Raw genomic sequence first — 20,027 nt, 5'->3', positions numbered from 1 at the left:
CCAGAGCTGCGCTCCTGCACGCCGCGCTCCTCCCTTCCCTGGATCCCGCATCCCTCCCTCCCAGCGCCTCTGCCGCCCTCTCGGCAGCCCCGCAGCGCTGACCCGGGCCTGCTGCTGGTGAGTGAAGTCGGTAGCAGCAATTCTACCCTTTATTGAGACAGATTTAGCTCGGTGTAGCGGCTTGCTTCCTCCTCCCTCAATGTCTCGCCCTGCCATTGCCGTGCGGGGATATTCAGCACTTGGTTTTCTCCAGCAGCCGAGGAAACCGCAGCAAAACGCTCGCCTGCCTTCTCCCAGCTTTTCGAGGGGATTTTGTTGGGAGGGCAAGAAATCAGTGAAAATGTGCTTTGTAAAAGGCGGGTGGGAAACTTTAAGGCATAAATTAAAGCCAGTAAAAAGGTGAAAAATGAGTAAATTTTGTGGGAGCTGCCCTTGTCGGTGTTCCCTGTTAACATGCCTCGGCCCCCGGTTAACACACAGGGCTCTTTTCATGGAAGGCAGGTTACAAATCCCCCGGCAAATCAGCTGGCAATTGACTTACAAATTGCCTGAATCGCCTTATCCTTATTTACTCAAACGGTTTTACTTTCCCGCACGTGTCCCTGAGACACAGGAATGTGTGCTCTTGGCCCCTTTGCATCCCCATTCTCTGGCCAGTCCACATCCCTGGAAATGGCTAAAGAAGTGGGGAGAAAAGGTGTACTTAGCACTTCTGAATTTATATATACCCAAAGTCCAAAATGCACGTGCGGTACTGTATCAGCGTGCAGGCTGCAAGACTTAACTTTGTACCCACTAAAAAGAAGAGAATTAATAGCACACTTAATTGTGGTTTCTCTGGCATGTTCAAGTACCCAGAAGAAACAAAATGACTGTTTTTTAAAAGAGTATTTTCCTTTAGAAAATTATGCTGAAAGCTGCTTCTGTCTCTAAAACTCTTTCTCCTCGAGTAACTTCAATGCTTACTCTCTATAGAGATAAAATCTATTGAGTAACTGCCTGGATTTTCAAAAATGCAGGTTTGAATTTTGCTCTTTCTAATTTTACTACCCCTCCTATTGTATTGTTCTTTAGTATTTGTGGTTTTTTTTCTATTTGAACTGCAAATCCCTCTGGATGCCAAAAGCTTTGCAGGAGGGCTGCAGGAATAAATGTTCTTTAGCTTTTTATATAGTAAATGTATCTTGAAGCACACAAATACATTTACTGAAATTGTTTGGAAGACTCCAGGTAGGGTATAGTTGTGGTTCAAGTATGTTTAGTCAACTGAACTTTGTAGCACATTTTGTTGTTGTTTGATGGTTTTGTTTATTTCCCTTGTGTGTATAGGAAAAATGAGACTGTGTTTTACAAGCCTCAGAAGAATACTTGGGAAAGTGACTGTACTGAGATCTTCATTTTATGTGCATTGAAACACTGGGCAAAGAGATTTCTCAGTTGTTTTAAAGAAAGTGGCTTAATTTTGCCATTAATAAAAGGTTAAATCTCTAGATCCAGTACTTTGTCTCCTGACAAAATTTTCTGAGACTAAATATCTCTGAAAAAAAGGATTTTCTGTTAGACTTGAGCTGAAATTATGCTGAAATCAGTGGCAATAAAAGTATTTCTGAACTATTTGGCAAAACAAACAAAATTTACAGAATTTCCAGAGTGTTTATAGTTTTTTTATACTGCTGATGCAAAGTGTAGTATCCCCAGGGCTGATATGAAAAGGATATGAAACACTTTATTGAGATTAACAGATACTTCTGAATACAGCAGGCATGTTGTCGTAGAACCTCCTGCTCATTTCGGATCTAAAGTAAATATTTGTAAGTCATTGGCAATGAAATCTGAGAAACTTCATTTAAAATTTGAATAGAAATTTATTCTGTTAACATTCATCTTGGTTGTTTCTTTGTCCTCCACAAGCTCTGATTTTAAAAGTTTCATGGCTGTATGTTACATTAAACTTAATGAATTATTTTTAAACAGATAAAATCTGCAATATTTTAAAAATTCCATTTCTGAGGAGCAATTGCAAACAGCTGACAATTACATTAGCTGTGAAGGAGCAGGACCCTCTGTTCCTCTGGTGGAGTTTATTGCTGGATCAGAATGGGAAGGTTGACTTGTAAAATACCAAACTGATTATCTCACTACAACTTTCCGAAAAAGAGACATCCAAAAAAGCAAAGCAAATAAAATGCCTGATTTTAGCACATGTGCATCATTTCTACTGTTAGCACTTCATCTTCTCTCTGTTAAACCAGAAGTCCAGTGAGACCTGAATTCAACCTCTGCTCACAGCTGCCGGTGGTTAATGCTTTCCTAAGGGACAATAGCAAAGAACATGAGTTTTTGGGTTTTTTTTACTAATGGCTCTCAAATTCATTCAGCGTGTCTGAAACTGTGTCATAATTTGCCTCCTTTCTTGCTGTAAGCAGTGTAACAATGCTGAGGTAGGGGACTGGTCACTCCAGAGCTCCCAGCTGCTCATCTAACCTCTTGATTCCCAAGAATTATTGCATTGTTAACATTTCCTCTAGTGACAATTAAAGTAATTCGACTCTGATGAGTCAACGCATTATTTAGAGAGCCCAGACCCTGCCTTTCACTCAGATGACCCTTAAGAAGCACAAAGGGGACAAAGGTCTGAGTGCATGGGGACAGCCAGGGATGCTCCACTGTGCAGGTGGATGGCTCACAGGCAGAAGCCTGGCTGATGAGGGAGGTGAGATAACTTTAATTATTCCACAACTACCTTCTAATTTTCACGTGGAAATCAAACCAAAGGAAGAGAATTATTGGCAGCAGTGTCAGTTTTCTTGTTGTTATATCCTTGGCAAAATCGTTCAGATTAATAGAACAGTTGCTGCCTGTGGCCAGGTGCTGCTACTGAGGGGCAGCTGGAGAGGGAGGATTCTGTAGGAGTTGTGCTGTGGCAGACACAGCCACTTGCAGCTGCTGAGGCAAAGCTGAGTGTGTCAGGGATGCTGGTAGAGCCTTCTGGAGACGTGTAAGAAATGGCAGATGTTGTTCAGCAGGTGTGAGAGAGGAGTGAGAAAATGTGGGAGAAACAGACCTCAGAGAAGGAAGTCCAGGTGCCAGAGTAGATAGTCACCTCAGAGGGTGGCTGGGTGGGCAGCTGTGGCCCCCCAAGGTCAGCCCACCCCAGCAGACCATCAGGGTGGAGGGAAAATCTTTTATCTCCCTACCTGTGGCAGACCCATTTCCTCATCAGTTTTGTGTCATGTCCAGGTCTGAGCCCACAGGACCCAACCTTCCTGTCCAAAAGACAGACTCCTAGATGGGACAGACTCCTCTTCCAGGCCCACCGACGGCCCTGTGCCAAGCTCTGTGTACAAAAGACACACCTTTCCTCTTCACACCTAATCAAATCTTCCCTTTCCTATGTTTCATTTCCAGAGGAGAGATGGCAGAGGACCAGCCACACCTGTGCATTCAGATGTCAGAATCTGGTACAAATGGCATTCCCAGCGGAATGCAGTCCTCGCCAGACTTGGCTGGCAAGGCAGGAAGCGTGCTCACCTTCCACAACATCTGCTACCGTGTGAAGATAAAGACTGGGTTCCTGTGTTTCAAAAAAACCACCAAGAAAGAAGTTCTGAGAGATGTCAAGTACGTATTTAAACAGCTCTTTAGAGTATGTGTAAGCTTCATTTCTGTCTGGAGAACTGACTTCACTCGTGTCACTGGGCCACTCAGTACAAGATGCAGATCAAGATTTAGAAAAATCATTTGTATGTGTGGTTGGTTCGTGTTTGCTGTCCTCAGTCCCTGGGCTGAGCCTGTATGCCAGAGAGCTCACCTCCCTTGGCCCTGGGGGTGCAGCCTTCCTGGCTGCTATCAGCACAGGGCACACCAGCCAGCTCTGCTCGCTCTACACTCCCTGGCAATCCTCCCACTGAGCCGGGGTGTTTAGCTGAGATACCAACGGCTTGTCCTCCCTATCCTTCTCTCAGGCAGCCTTGGGAAAGGTTAGTTTTATGGGGGACTTTAATTTAAAATGTTTAACACATTAATATAAGTGAGGGTTAGGTTAACTTTTAAGAGATGTAAAGGTTTCTGGAGTTTTGGCAGTTTTTTGTTGAGTTGTTTTGTGGGGTTTTTTTCCCCAGCAGTGAGCACTACTGCAGTAAAACAGTCATGTCATTATGGCCTTTGTTCAATAATCAGAGAATAAAACTTGCCCATTCACAGTTCAGTAGTTAAACTCAGTAGCAAGGGATCATAAAATACGCCATTCCAAGTCATCCATGACTTACAGCTCCCTAACTCCAATTTCTATCATAAATATTCACCCTTTTGTGTAGCTCTGTCTATCATGCCCTTTGCCCAGGAAATTTCCACACCTGCTAAACATGAACTCTTAAAGGCTTTGTTGCTTTCCTCAAAAGCCATTTGTTGTGGTACCTCTGTTGACTCACATGGGTCATTTGTGACATTTACCATGTGGCTTTTGAGTTTCATGGGGCTTTAATGTCAGATACAGAGAACTGCATTTTATCAACTGCATTTTAAGTGCAGACAAATCCCTAGTTTATTCTGCCTACAGGGACTATTATTTTTTCTGTTGGGAGATTAATACCTTTAGAACTGAGTATGGTTAAAGCAAATGTGTGCTTCTCTTGTAGACATCCATGTGGTAAAAATACATGTACAGGTTTTTCTACATTTTCATCATGTTTATGTTCTGTTACTTTTTCTTGAATTAGAAATAAAAGTTAAGGTGAAGTCTGATCATAAATATTGCTTGTGATTAGGCAGCTTCATTAATTCCAAAATTAATGGGATGCAGAAAGTAGTTGCACAGATAAGTTACACTGGCCTACCAGTTGAAACAGGCAAAGAAATAACCCCACCCTAACTATTTTGTAAAACTTATCTGTTTTGTCTTACAGTGGCATCATGAAGCCAGGACTGAATGCAATTTTGGGACCCACTGGTAGTGGTAAATCTTCGTAAGTGCCCCCTTCGCCCTCCACAGAAATTACACCATGGGGAAAATGAAACTGTACACATTAATCAGTAATGGACTTCTCCTTCAGAGAAAGATTGAGTTTTTACTTGGGTTTGTGCAAGTCTCACTGTTTTCTGAGAAATACTTGAATTCAAAAGACAATCAGTTTATATGAGAGGGGTGAAATGAATTTTTAATACACACTTTGCTGACGGTTGCTCCTTACACACCATTCTGGTAATGTGTAACTAACTTGAGGTTAAACTCAAAATATTGAAAAAATCCAAATGGACCTGCACAGATCTCATTTCCTTAGGAAACCAGGACAAAAGAGACTCAGTCCATGAAAGTTGCTGGGGTTTTTTCTAGATTGAAATTTTTTTATGTGATCTGCTTTTATGTAGCTGTTTGTTCCATGAGCTGGGCTGTGGTTCAGAGAGCTTTGCCTCCTGCATGTTCATCTCACAAAGTAACCAGTTTTCCTTTAGGCTACTAGACATTCTGGCTGCAAGGAAGGATCCCCATGGGCTCTCTGGTGACATTTTGATCAATGGAGCTCCTCAGCCTGCCAACTTTAAATGTACCTCCGGGTACGTAGTGCAGGTAAGTAATTTTTATCACTCTGGATTCTATTGTAAGGAGTTGCTGCTGTGTTGCAAATGCCTTGCCTTGATCCAAGAACCTAGGAAAGCTCCTTAAAATTATATATTACAGAAAGGTGGTCTCTCAAAGCACATGTAAATCTCAACTTCCCACATCTGACAGATTCTCTTTGCAAAAGACAAGCATATGGTATCTAAAAACCTCCCTTCTTTCCTCCTTTGGCAAAACAAGTTGGGAACACCTCCACTCTAACCCACATGGACCCAACCTCTCTTCACCTTCCTTCTTTTCTCCCTGCTCTCTCATGTGGTGGGCTGAGGCTGCACTGGCAAATACACTGTGATAATGACCTGAGCTGTAGCTGCTCCTCAGGTCCCTTCAGTCTCTCGCTCAACACCTCCAAAAAAACCTGAATAAGGTAAGAATATATAAGGAACACTTTTTAATACTTGCTGTTCATACAATTTTGATATCATGCATGATGGAGGCTGTTCCTATACAGCACTGCTTTATGAATTAATGCAAATATAATTATGTGCATGAAATCCACACTCTGCTATGACACAGGCATTGAAGGTGCACCTTACTGCATGTTCTGGCTGCTGCTACTGTCCCTCTGCATGCAAGGACAGCATAAAACATAGGTAGATACGGTTCTCAGGGGAATAAATAGAAACTGCTGAGCAACCACCAAGTATCTACCTTTTTTTTTTTTAATAAAGGATGATGTGGTGATGGGAACCCTGACTGTAAGGGAAAATCTGAACTTCTCAGCAGCACTCCGCTTGCCAAAGTCAGTGAAGGAACGGGAAAAAAATGAACGAGTGAATCAGATCATCAAGGAACTGGGTTTGAGCAAAGTGGCAGATTCCAAGGTAAGGCCTGTAAACATGGTACTTAAACGGTAGTAAGTGGTTTATTGATTAACCAAATGGCTCATCATGGCAGATTAAAAAAAAAGTAAACTTCTACAGGCTGTTTCACTAATACAATAATTAGTGATGTTTCTGTATGGAAACCTGTACACATTGGGCTGATGCTGCTGTATGATGTGACATTGCAGGGAAAAGGAAAGGAAAAGGGAAAGGTGAAAGGGAAAGCTAGAGGTTGGAGAAAAAGACAAGACCTCAAGTAATATTAACATTAAGAACAAAGCTCTGTGTGAGATAATATTTGAATCTGTTTCTGAGAGTAGGGCTGGAATTCCTTAGAACTCTCCCCAAATACTGCCATGTGGGTAGGATGCTGTTTGTTCAAGGATTTCTCTTTGGGCTAAACAAGAAAAGTTTCTTGCTTTTTATCAGGTTGGTACCCAGTTCACTCGTGGGGTGTCTGGAGGAGAGCGGAAAAGGACCAATATTGGGATGGAGCTCATCACAGATCCTGCCATCTTGTTTTTGGATGAGCCAACCACGGGACTTGATGCCAGCACTGCTAATGCTGTCCTGCTGCTACTGAAAAGGTGATGGCCTTGGAAACAGCTTCCCATTCTCAGCACTCCACCCTGCTACACTTCAGTTGTATTAGACTTGAATTACAGTTCCAAAGAGCAAAAAGGGAATTCAGACATGTAATTATTTACCAGTGAGCCAAGGATGAGAATGGAGTAGGAAAAAACTGTACAATTTCTCTCTCTCCAAAGTGAGAATTCTTTTCTCACACAGACACTGTAAATATGACTGAAATATTTTCTTTTTCTTTTTTCCTTTCTTCTCCCTTCTCTGGTATACCAAGCTAATCAGGCTTCATCAAGACTTAACTGAACTTTCAAATGCTCTTATCTAAACACTCAATCAACTTGCAAAGCTGACATCTCTTTCATTTTTCACATTCAGGATGTCAAAACAAGGAAAGACAATCATCTTCTCCATCCACCAGCCTCGGTACTCCATATTCCGACTGTTTGACTCCCTGACACTGCTGGCTGCAGGGAGAATGCTGTACCATGGCCCAGCCCAGCAGGCCATTGAGTACTTCCAGTCCCTTGGTGAGCACAACTTCTAGCAGGGCCAACCCTTGGTTTGCACCAACTTGAGTGAAATGCCAATAGCTCTGGGCCAGAACTGGACACGGCATGTCCAAACAAGGCCAGCATTTTAACAGGGCGTTTCTCCTCTTGACTCACATGTGGATTTGGGTGAGCTGTTCCTGGGTGCATCTTAATTAAATTTAATTAATTAATTAATTAAATTTTCTTAATTAATTAAAACACCCAGGCTAGGGCTGGGAAGAGCACACAGCCAGCTGTCACCTCACTTTCACTGACAGTGCTGCCCAGCAGTGCCACTCATCCCTCGGGAAAGCATGGACTTTCCAAAGGCTGCCGCTTTGGTGGAGGCTGCTCTGTGGGCAGAATGTGTGGCTGTGCTCCTGACAGCCAAGCACAGCCCTTGGCCAGTCACACAGCCCCACCCAGGGCTCATAACAGTGTCACCACAGTGTCCCTGTCACCACAGGCTACCAGTGCGAGCCCTACAACAACCCCGCTGACTTTTTCCTGGACGTCATCAATGGAGACTCCACTGCCGTGGCAATCAGCAAGGCTGATGAAAGTAATACAGGTATGAAACCCAGAGCTGAGTCAAGTTATCCTAGCATAAGTGGGAATGGGAATTCAAGAAACTGTTTTGGTAACTCTCAGAGCACAGAAAGAGCTTTTTTCAACTTCAAGGCAAACCAGCTGAAATCCTGCAGAAGCAGAGATCATAAACCAGGACGATTGTTCCTGTTGAGGACATAATTTGATGCAGTTATGACTTGACTATTTTACCTAATGGAACAGTTTTTCTGTTCATGAATTACTGTTTTCCTTCCTCTGAGCAGGGTGGGAAGGGGTACAGATAGGGACCACTGCTCACCTGGTGTTTCCAGGTTGTGGTAAGGCAGAAATTATCCCCAAACTAACGGATCAGCTCTCACCTATTTTTTGGGCCATGCTTTCTCATACTTTTCTGTTGCCACTCATTAGTAGCTCAGTCTCTTTTCACAGGAGTGAAAAGGCAAATGAAGTAATGAATACGCTGAGTGCCCAAACACAGTTTCACTGTATCTTTAGCTAAGGAGCAGCCATCATTTTACAAACATGCTCTGATCAGGATCTGGCAAATATTATAACTGGCAACACACATCTTATCTGTCATTGAAAATTACACTGTACTATAGTTAAGAAAAAAAAGGGGGTCCAGCTGAAATTTATGATCAAAGTAGACACATGCAGGATTACCTGGATCTAAAAGTCTGGAAAGTCCAGGATTATGTCATCAGATCTGTGAAACAGATCACTTACAGAAACCTTTGGGGGCAAAGGGAGTGTAAAAATCACTTTTTGATTAAAAGCCATGTTGCTGCCAGGTTGAAACTCCCTGGGCAGACAAGGGTTTGCCTGGTCAGAGAGCTGAGAGGCTGATGCCTGTGGGACAGGTTGCACAGGCAAACACAGAGGTTGGGTCTAATTTATGCTGACTCTTTTGAACTGTTTGCTATGGGACCGAGTGCAGTGAATCACTGGAACTACGTGGGCATCTTAATTTTTTTGTTTTTTCAGTCTTTCCACCAGAGAGCACTGAAGAATGCTATGAGATGATAGATGATAAAGCCAATGATAAAACCTTGGCTGAGCAATTAGCAGAAAAATACATCGACTCTGCCTACTGCCGAGAAACAAGAGCATATTTAGAGAACATTTCTTCAGGAAATAAAAAGAAAACCAAAGCACTTTTCAGGCAAATCACATACGCCAATTCCTTCCTCCACCAGCTGAAATGGGTGTCCAGGCGCACATTTAAAAACTTGATAAGAAACCCTCAGGCTTCCATAGCTCAGGTAAGACTATTTGTGTCTATAATTTTGTGGTATACATTGAATTTATTTGGCTCCTGGATTATTAGTTGGGTCACTGGGATGGTTTTCCCTCTTGATATTTTGACTGCAGTAAGCATCTGAAGAAAGAGTGCTTAAGGTCTAGGAATCTAGGGATAGAAGGTGTCCTGAATGCTCCCAAATGTGTGACTGTTCAGTAATTAATTTTGGACTACTGAAAGACTTTGGGAAGCAAGACCTGTCCCAGCAGGGCATTCTGCTGCTCCCAGCCAAGAGCATATTATGTCCCAAGCAGTTTCACACATTTGCTCAAGAGCATTCTTTAGATTTGGTTCTAATTGTCCAGGCTTGGCACTGTGGAATTTGACCTCAAATCCTCTTCCCCCCCCCCGCCCCAGGAAAAGTTAACAGACTGCATTTGCATACTTAATTCAACTTCAGCACAAAATGAAGTGCTGGCAGTTGGCTCAAAAAAAATATTTTTTCAGTCTCGTAATGTGTGTGCTGTTCGGTCCTTTGACTGTTTATATGGGTGATGATGTCTTCTGGATAAGGTGACATGAAGTCCGAAAAGGGGATCTAACACCCAACATGAAAGTTAATCACTGGCTCTGTTAGTCCTGCTTTTTCTGAAGGATCAACACCAAAAGTGTAGACTCCTTCAGAGTGCACATTGCTTTCAAAAATGAAGAATGTCTGTCTGGCCTCTGCAGAGTGGCTAATCCTTGGGAGTCCCCTAATTCATGGGCCAAACTCTGCAGCCACAGCACCACCAAAACTCCCACTGCAATTCTCAGCAGTTCTGGAGAGGCCAATAGAAAAACTGGCCTGTAGCCAGGGGTATAAATTATCTTCATTATGTTTTATATAATGAGGGAATAAATGGCTGGTGTGGAGCTAAAACAAGTCCAGAATCCCTGAGGTTAAAAGGCTTTGAGTACGTGTGTGTGCCTGTATGTTGATACTATGGAGATCCTTAATAATTGCTTTGTAAAAGCTTGACCTTGTGACAAGAATTAGGCTCTCAACAACCTCCTTCATAGCCCAAGGTTAATGGTCCTGACTTATTTCTCACAATCTTTTTTATCTCCCCACCCTCATTACGGGTGGATTTGTCCTGAATTCTTTTAAGGGTACATGGGTCATTAAGCCTTTTTTTCATTAATCTGCTCCAAATTGGTCATGAAATGATCCCTGCTTTCCACTGCAATGGGCTTAGGAGCTGAATTATCCCTGACATTTGCTCCTTTCGGCAGGATCTTAGTGAGAGAGTACCAGGATCAAGTAGTTTATGGTGTTAAGACTCATGAATTTTTCGGGCTTAAAAATGACAGAACTGTCTGATACCATCAGTTTTCCTGAGCTTTTTGTCATTTGCATTTAGCATTTAAGAAGTGTGATGAGCACACTTCAGTCTTTTAAGTGACACCCTTGAGGCAGGTGTTATCTCTGCTATTTAAATAGTTACGGACTGTGAATATATCTGTGCCTCTGTTGTTGCATCTCATTAAAAACAATCCCATGAGTAAGATGTATGATAGAGCCCAGTAACTGCACACTGTGGAGCCTGAGAAGAAACTGTCATCCTTATCCTGACAGTCAGGAAAACCTTTGAAGCAATGAGAATGATATTTTCCCTCTTGTTTCCTCTTTTTCCCATTCAGCTTTTAATTACAGCTCTTCTGGGAGTGATTGTAGGTGCCATTTACTTTGGACTTGAAGACAACGCTGCTGGAATACAGAACAGGTCAGTCAGTCTAGGTAATGGATATTCCAAAATTTGATAAAGCTCTCTTTAAAGGAGCTTAATACCTCTTAAAAGCAAATGCTTCCCCTCATATCAGTAAGGCTAAGCCTATGTGACTTGGAAGTGAGGATGTGATTTTTTTCCTCTAGCAAGGTCCCTGCAGAGAGGGTTAAAATATACAGACTTGTGTCCACATAAAGGTAGGCTACTAAAGTTGTAATCTTGAAACTGTTTCTATTTGCACACTTGAATTTACCAGCAGTAAGAGATTTTCAAATTTTGCTGTGCTATGTATCATTTTGACTACTGTATGTACCTGACCTAATGCATGAGTTTGCTGCTATGAAACCTCTGGGTTCTTAATCCTGAAACACTTCACAGTGTATGCTTAAAAACAACCCAGTTTTAAATTGAGTAGGAAGTGCCTTAAATTTTTGTGGGAAAGGTGAAAACTACTTCTCACACTGTTTGTTTGGTTCCTCACAGTTTGCAGCAGACAAATGCCTCACAGTCTGAGAATCTTTAACATGTCAGGAAATTACATTAAGAAAAAAACCAAACCACAGCCCCTCAAAACCTCAGCTGATTTTCTATCTTTTGATTGTATCAGAGAATGTGCTATCATTGCATGCCAAAACCAAATAATGACTGTACTACATCTATGTCAGGCTTGTTACAGACTCAGACTCGTATCCAAGACTTTTCCCATGGATTTTGGGATGGGAGGTCAAACACTGCCAAACTTCAGGCACTGCAGGTGGATTTATGTACTCTGTTGTGGAAACACTACATTTGCATCCCATTTTAAATAACAGCTCACTGTTTTGCTGTTTTCCACTGTTTTTCCAGAGTGGGTGCAATGTTCTTTCTGACCACCAACCAGTGTTTCAGCAGTGTGTCAGCTGTTGAACTCTTCGTTGTAGAAAAGAAGATATTTATGTAAGTAAAACATACAAAATGGTTTCCAGGCTCTGCTGTTAGACTGTGAGTTTGTCTGACATGCTGAAAATGTCATTTAAGTATGGCTAGTGCAGAGTTTTCAAATATTTCACTGATAGTGCTCATTGCAAATGTACTCTGTTAGTCTGCTAGTGAGTTGTCTGCAAACTCCCCAAAAGGTACCTGTGATTACAAATGGCTCAGAGTTTAAGGTTATTGAAACAGTAGGAAAAAAAACCCCTTGAATACTCAGTTTTGGCATTGATTAATAAGTTTGTGACTTGCTAGTGAGGGCAACATCTATCATCTAACTGGATTCTTTAAAGCCATACATATTATGCTGTATAAAATATGAAAATTTCTCAAACTTTACGCTCTCTGTCTGAATGACATGACACATAAATTTACTAAAAATTATGTGCACAAATACCCATGTTCATTTGCATATGAAAATGTCACCAGTTCTGTAGTGTGTAGACTTATTGGAAAGTTGCATTATAGCCTAAGCATGAAAGATTTTCTTCCAGTTTGAGCTAGAATTCATTTGTCAAGAGGTGAAAAATCAAACTTGGTTTTAGTGGTTACATTTGCAATGTGCTGTACCTATCTCTGTGTTCCAGACATGAATATATCAGTGGGTACTACAGAACATCTGCATACTTCATAGCAAAGCTAATGGCTGATTTAATACCTGTAAGGACTCTGCCCAGCATCATCTTCACCTGCATTACTTACTTCATGCTAGGCAAGTATGGTCTCCTACAGTCTCATCCCAACCCCCTCATGGGCAGGGGCATATAGATATGTATGCATATAGGGATATGGCTAAAGCCCCACACTGAGCCTATATAGCTCAGTGGCTTCTGAGCTTACTTTTAGCATTCCATGTTTTTTCTGCAGAAAAACACAAAGATTTAAGCGTTCATCAGGGAATCTGTGACATGTCTCCTCTCCACTGTGCCTAGAAGGATGCTGTCACCATTACTTCATAGTTTTGAATTATTCCTTTTCATCTGTGGCCTTCTTGGCTTCTGATGACTTTTATAAGATACTTTTATGATCCTTGCAGGAACACCTAAAGAAAAGGTTTTAAGATCTTAATACTGTATGAATTAATACCAGTTTGTTGGGTTTGGTCTGAGTTTTTTTCCCTAAGGAATAGGAAACAAGGCCACATCAGCAAGAGGCTCTCAAACTGTGAAACTGGAATGAAACAGACCTTGCTACTGAATCCATAGTCACCTCAAGGCTGCTAGGTTCTTTAGGAGAGCTCTCTGCTGGAAACTAGTGAAATGCTGTACAGCTGCTGCTCATGGAAATGCACTAGAAGTTTCTCCTTGGATAGACAACTTGCAGTCACTTTGGATGTGTAAAGTGCAGTACTTCTACACATTCAACTATCTTCAGTCTTACTGCAGTTTTGGGCAGACTACTTATTCATCCTGTCTTCCACTGTCAGGACAGACGCATAAGGGTTGTTACAAGCACCACAGCAGTCTTGGGTCTCAGTGACACAGCCTGTGCTGGCAGACAAGGTGTTATTTGTAAGCAGGATGCACTAGGAAATTCAGTATAGTGTTCAGGTTATGGCAGAGCTTTCAGCAGGATCATCCTGAAACCCTTCTTCTGATCTTTAAGGTTTGAAGCCAACAGTAGAAGCCTTCTTTATAATGATGCTCACCCTTATGATGGTGTCCTACGCAGCCACATCCATGGCACTTGCCATTGCAACAGGACAGAGCGTGGTCTCTGTAGCAAACCTACTCTCGACTGTCGCATTTGTTTTCATGATTGTGAGTAGCACTGTTCAGTTCTCTAGACTGGATCACAAAATCCCAGAAATGCTGAAATCCAGAAATCCTACTAGCACAGACTTCAGCTGACTTCTGCAAAAAATCTGTTTGGGGTCAAGATACCCTGATTTGTCTGATTTGAGTATCCTGATGTTGTGGAATATTCTGATTTGTCCTTTGAAGGAACAAGTAGTAGCGAGGGGCTGGAGGGTTGGGTGTGAGGAGGAGAGTGGCTCCTCTGACTTCTTCTCTGTGGCTCTGGCAGACAAAAAACTGCCTGGAAAGTAGACAAGCCACTTAGGGATACATTTCATTCTCTCTCCCTTAACTTTGGGAAAGGCAAATGTCTCTGGCTGAGAATATGACCTGCAGCCCCCTGCTTTCTGAGACCACCAACCCAGCTGTCCTCCTCAGCTGCAGAGCCCACCTTGGACATGTTAAACTGGACAATACACAGCCACAGTCAGGAGACAGGCACCTTAGATGAGGCAGAGCTGAACCCACAGCCAAAATCCACGTTGCCTCAGACTCAGGGCACACAGGCAGAACCTAGAGCAGTCCCACACTGAGGAGCAGCAGAGTTCATGTGAACCCATGTGGGATCCCCAGACAGGAAACATGTGGGTTTACTGCACAGGGGAAAGCATTCCTTGGTTTGGGGGAAGGACTTGAGCTTATGGCCCAAAGCTTGGTAACATATAAATCCTTCCCTTTTGTTCTGCTGGAAGAGTTTCTTCCTCTAGGAATGCTTTCCCATTCCTTTTTATCTGAAGAAGCAAAGTCGAGAGCTGGAGAAGAACACATGATAAAAGCATGTAATTTGTAATCTGTTTTTTGTTTGTTGTGGCTTTTTTTGTAATTATTGCCTCTAGATTTTCTCTGGGTTGCTGGTCAATCTCACAACCGTCATGTCCTGGCTCTCCTGGCTCAAATACTTCAGCATCCCTCGATATGGAATGACAGTAAGTGCTCTGATTTCCTGTGTACCAACCTGGAAATGGTTTGCTAGAAAGGAATGTTTTTAATTATGGTCAAGAAATCTTCAAACTTGATGGCCTAATGAGCAAAAGGAAAGTAATGAAGTACAACAACCTCAGAGTGTTGTGCAGTGTCTTGAAACAAGAAGGGCTTCTCATCAACCAGCACGCACTGCTGTTTAGAAGAGCTCATTTCTGTAAATTGAAAACACCTCATATGAGAGACATAACTATTACATCCACTGGACTTCAGGTGGACAGAAATGTTTCAAAGTAAAGAACAATGTTATGCCCACCCAAAAAAGTAAAAATCTTTTATTTGACTTTTCCATAAATCAAACAAAAAAACTTGTCAGGCTAAATCTTTTCTCCTAATTTGTGAAAATTTAGGCCAGAGTGATGTTTTGCAGAGAAATTTGGGGTTTACTATGCCTGTGCAGAAATAGTCTGGCCAAGGGGAGGTTGTAAAGCCTGTTATGGTGAATGCTTTACCAGGTCTGTACAGGCTGTATACATTCCTCTCTTAAAAGAAAAAAGAGCTCTGCTACTCTGCTAAAAATGGAGATTTGGCAAATATAATAGTGATCCCAGCACATTTTTAGAATTAATTTTAATTGCATTATATCTCATCTTGTTAATGTATCACTCCTTTACCTACTAATTTCTGCTGTCATTGTTTCTTTTATTTTAAAAGGCTTTACAGATCAATGAGTTCACTGGTCTGAACTTCTGTAACAACACAAATTCAAGCAGTGACAGTACATATCGAGAGACAGGCCAGTTGTAAGTATTTTGGTATGAAACGAATGTCACCATCAGTAACTTCAAAAGTCCTAGAACATCAGTCTGAGTATCAGAGATACTCACTGATGACCAGAGAATCTGTGGGTTTTTACATGGAAAATGAACCTTTGACTGGGTTTTTACATTCTGACTGCATGGAACATTCTGCTTGTTGCCATATTTAGTATTTATAACACTAGAAATATCTGGCATTCTGCCTCTTACTTTTCTTCAAACTGCATTTAGTGAGAGCTATTCAGACACACACAACTGTACAGCCTCACAAAATCCATTTCAGCTTCTTATGTGAAACTGGAACTACAAGAAAAGGAAATTTACAAAAGGAAAATTAACCACTGACACGTAGTTGGTGTTTACCTGGCCTACTACACACATGCAAACCACACTACAACTTCTAGAGATCTTCCTAGATCCTGCTGACTGGTTTATGAAGTGACTAAGCTTATCAATGTGTGTGTTTTGTCTGCAGGATATGTACTGGAGAGGATCATCTGAAGAGTCAAGGCATCGATTGGAGCCCCTGGGGCTTGTGGCAGAACCACCTGGCTTTGGCTTGCATGATACTCATCTTCATTACCATCGCCTACCTCAAGCTGCACTTCATGAAGAAGTTCTCTTAAAACCAGAGAGAAAGATGCAATTCCCACTGTTCAGCAGTTTGCTGAACTGATTGTGCAACTCACTTATTTTTAAAGAGACCTTTCTTTTATTATTACCCAAGCCAACAACATGAACACCATCCTTGCATATGAAATGCTTGCTATTAATTTATTCTGCCAAAATGTCTAGCACAGCTCACTCCTCTTTGCCACAAAAAAAAGTGTACAGTTGTTCATTTCTTCAAGATACTATTCAGTCTTTCTGCATGTTTTAGCTATGAACTTGTCAAACACTATGTCTAATATTTAGTGGTTTAACCTGAAAAAAATAGTGGTTCCATACTTTAATTAGCACCTACCTTCACCAGGAACTAATTCAGTCCAAAGTGATGCTTATGAGGAGACCAACACAGTCTCGGCTGCTTACATGGTCACAGAATACATGTGACAGGGACAAAATCCCTTCCATCTCAGTGCCTTTTTCTATTTGGGAATCATTACTGCTCTAGAATGTATCTATTGATGCCATCAAGTCTTTCTCACCTCATGCAAGTGATAGAAGCACTTTTTTTAAAAAAATAAAGGTATTCTTACTTACACTGCCAGTTCTCATAATCCTTGTCCTGGAATTTGTATTTCCTCTGCATAACTGCAAGTCATCTTCACTGTCCCATTCATGCTGCTATCATGAGTAGTTCTTAGTCATTTTTATGGTGACCAGTTTCAAGTTCATGACTTAACAGGGTGGTAGCACCTTTTTATGAGTCCATAGATTGCAGCATTCCCTTCCTGGGAGGCCAGTTTTTACCCTGGTCATGTGCAGCAATGCTAGCTCATCTCCTTCTTTATCTGCAGAGCCATGCATAGTAAACGCATAAAAATGCATAGAAGACAACTTTATAGCTCTTTCTTGGGTTGCTACTGTTGATCTCTTGCTCCTGCAATGATTTCCCCGCTTTGTGTAGGTCATAAAAAAAAACAAACTTACAAGACCTTATTTCTGTAAGAGATTTAGAAACATAGAACACCCCAAACTGGAAGGGACCCACAAAGATCGTGTCCCACTCCTGGCCCTGCACAGGACATCCCCAAGAATCACACCCTGTGCCTGAGAGCATTGCCCAAACACTTCTTGAACTCTGGTCTGGCTTGGTGCTCTGACCACTTCCCTGGGAAGCCTGTTCCAGTGCCCAAACACACTGTGGGTGAAGAACCTTTTCCTGCTATCCAGTCTAAAACATCCCAGCTTCAGGCCATTCCTTATGGGTCCTGTCACAGTCTTCACAGAGACGAGCTCATTGCCTGCCCCTCTTGCTCAAGGCCTCTCTGCCTTCACTTACACCACCTCCTTGAGAATGGTTGTAGTTCTGTCTATTGGGCAGCTCACATATGTTGTAAATCTAACATCTTTGTACCTATGACAGTAGGATCCATGTTGATCTGATCACTGATTATTGTACTGCTTTGTTGGTAACATGTCATGCTGCTGAGGAAAACAAAAGCTTCAGAGCACAAAAAATTGTCAGAGAGTGTTCTGTAGCTTTAGCTTAGCCATGTTCAAGCAGAAGGAAACGTTGAGGAGATAACAGTTATGTGGTTATTACAAAAAAATTGACAGGAACTCCAGGTCCTGGTACTACAAGGAAACAAAAGTGGAATTTTTGCTTTTGGAAAAATCATCCAAGATTTTAAGATACAGAAATCTACAGCCCATCTAATTGCAGCTGGTCCTTATAATTTCAACAAGTTATAAATGCAATCACACAGACTGTGTTCCAGTTGTAAAAGAAAATAATTTCAATATATAGCAGTGGTTTCTGAGAAAGGAAATAATCAAACTAAGTTGAATTACTCACCTTTTGAACAGGTTTTGACACAGTATTGCACACATAATATTTACTAAAAAACTCCTTACTTTTCTTACTTTCTACTACTTATTTTAGCAGCTGGTCATCTATAACAATGTATTTACATAAAAGCAATGTTTCTTCCAGTACTGTCCAACACTTAACTCTGTAAACTTGTAAAACTCCATACCTCAGTTGCACGGGCAGAAATTACAGTAGTAGTCACATCAGACTTCTCTGTCACACTATAGGCTTTAAATTAAGATTTTATTTTTCTCTTTTTGTCCAGCACTGCATTATACATATTCTAGTGAAAGGTGCCCCTGCATATGGCAGGGGGCTAGGAACTAGGTGATCTTTAAAGTTCCTTCTAACCCCCAAATTCTATTATTCTATGACATATCTGGTTCTCCCCTTTAGTTTGGGGCAGGTTAATACAATTACATTGCTTGCACAAGCCAGGAGACACATCACCCCCACAATAACTCTAACATGTACTTTTACAAGCAGCATAAGAAGGGGAGGGAAAAGATTATTAGAAGGGAAATGAGTCCAGAATCCCCGAGGTTAAAAGGCTTTGAGTACGTGTGTGTGCCTGTATGTTGATACTATGGAGATCCTTAATAATTGCTTTGTAAAAGCTTGACCTTGTGACAAGAATTAGGCTCTCAACAACCTCCTTCATAGCCCAAGGTTAATGGTCCTGACTTATTTCTCACAATCTTTTTTATCTCCCCACCCTCATTACGGGTGGATTTGTCTAGTATTCTTTTAGAGGTACATGGCTCACTAAGCCTTTTTTTTCATTAATCTGCTCCAAATTGGTCATGAAATGATCCCTGCTTTCCACTGCAATGGGCTTAGGAGCTGAATTATCCCTGACATTTGCTCCTTTCGGCAGGATCTTAGTGAGAGAGTACCAGGATCAAGTAGTTTATGGTGTTAAGACTCATGAATTATTCGGGCTTAAAAATGACAGAACTGCCTGATACCATTGTTTTCCTGAGCTTTTTTGTCATTTGCATTTAGCATTTAAAAAGTGTGATGTACAGGACTTAATGATTCTGATTATATCACTAACTCGACTGAAAGCGTGTTTTCATGTATGAAAATTCCTCTTTAGTTTGCTTACACTTTGACAGCAAGGGATTTAATTTGGACTCTTGGAAAGACTTACTTTTAGTTAGGTTTTAGAGTATTGAATCTATTTAAAGATTTTTCTTTACATCTGAATGACTTCAATTAAAATAAGTCACAAACAGAGGGTTGTTACTTTCTAAAGAGTTATTAAACTCATATTAGTTTGAATGAAACCTTATGATAATAATCTTATAAGATACCACTTTAAAATTTTATTGCTTTCAGTACAGAAACTAAAGTTTTGATATTTTCTGTGCCAGTAACTGAATGTATGCTTTTTTCTTGTAGTGAAAGTTCATGAAGACAAGAACAGACAGCAAACTGTCTAGATTCAGCTAGCCAATAGCTATGAATGAAAGTAGAATTTTTGCCTTTGGAAAAAAGAAAATCATTCCAGATTTAAAGATATAGAAATCTACAGCCCATCTAATTGCAGGTGGTCCTTATAATTTCAACAAGTTATAAATGTGATAAAATTGAATACCATTTCATCATCACCCAGTAGGAATGGTCCTCCCACTGGGAGTGTCCTAGGAAGAATATTTTAAACTTATACAGGTGTGAAATGCCATAATTCAGAGGAGCCTGAAAAATCTCTATATTTATTTATTTATTATTAAGAAGAAAACAAGTAAAAGGCAACCTAATTCTAAGAACAGCCTAAGGAGTAAACCTGTATTAATTGAGAGCTTTTAATATGCAGAAGGGAATTGGCAAAACTGAAATCACTGTTATTCAATTTTACTCTTTTCGCTTCTTCTTCTTGCTAAAAATATTTAATAATCAATAATATCAA

General features: G+C 41.1%; 1 protein-coding gene across 1 annotated transcript; it reads left to right on the top strand.

Moving 5' to 3' along the window:
- The first annotated feature begins 2 nt into the window (after window positions 1–2).
- ABCG2 (ATP binding cassette subfamily G member 2 (JR blood group)) lies at window positions 3–17,227 on the top strand. The gene is made up of 16 exons (XM_083862090.1): window positions 3–117; window positions 3,409–3,621; window positions 4,905–4,964; window positions 5,452–5,566; window positions 6,289–6,441; window positions 6,871–7,028; window positions 7,402–7,553; window positions 8,023–8,127; window positions 9,111–9,388; window positions 11,050–11,132; window positions 11,982–12,071; window positions 12,692–12,816; window positions 13,710–13,864; window positions 14,737–14,826; window positions 15,536–15,624; window positions 16,115–17,227. Exons 2-16 carry the CDS (start codon window positions 3,416–3,418, stop codon window positions 16,263–16,265), a joined length of 2,010 nt encoding a protein of 669 aa, XP_083718216.1. The 5' UTR covers window positions 3–117; window positions 3,409–3,415; the 3' UTR covers window positions 16,266–17,227.
- Window positions 17,228–20,027: the final 2,800 nt, after the last annotated feature.

Source organism: Zosterops lateralis, assembly GCF_965231275.1.
Source record: "Zosterops lateralis genome assembly, chromosome: 5".
In the NCBI taxonomy this organism is placed as follows: Eukaryota; Metazoa; Chordata; class Aves; order Passeriformes; family Zosteropidae; genus Zosterops; species Zosterops lateralis.
Note: the sequence above shows the minus strand (reverse complement) of the source record. Positions and strands in the feature narration are given on the sequence as shown.

What these genes read in the sequence shown, in the direction of transcription:
- ABCG2 (XM_083862090.1), top strand. Translation starts at nt 3,416, where the DNA reads ATGGCAGAGGACCAGCCACACCTGTGCATTCAGATGTCAGAATCTGGT. An exon ending in CTCAGGCTTCCATAGCTCAG is followed by an intron (nt 9,389 to 11,049) that starts GTAAGACTATTT and finishes TTTCCCATTCAG; the next exon opens with CTTTTAATTACAGCTCTTCT. An exon ending in TCGCATTTGTTTTCATGATT is followed by an intron (nt 13,865 to 14,736) that starts GTGAGTAGCACT and finishes TATTGCCTCTAG; the next exon opens with ATTTTCTCTGGGTTGCTGGT.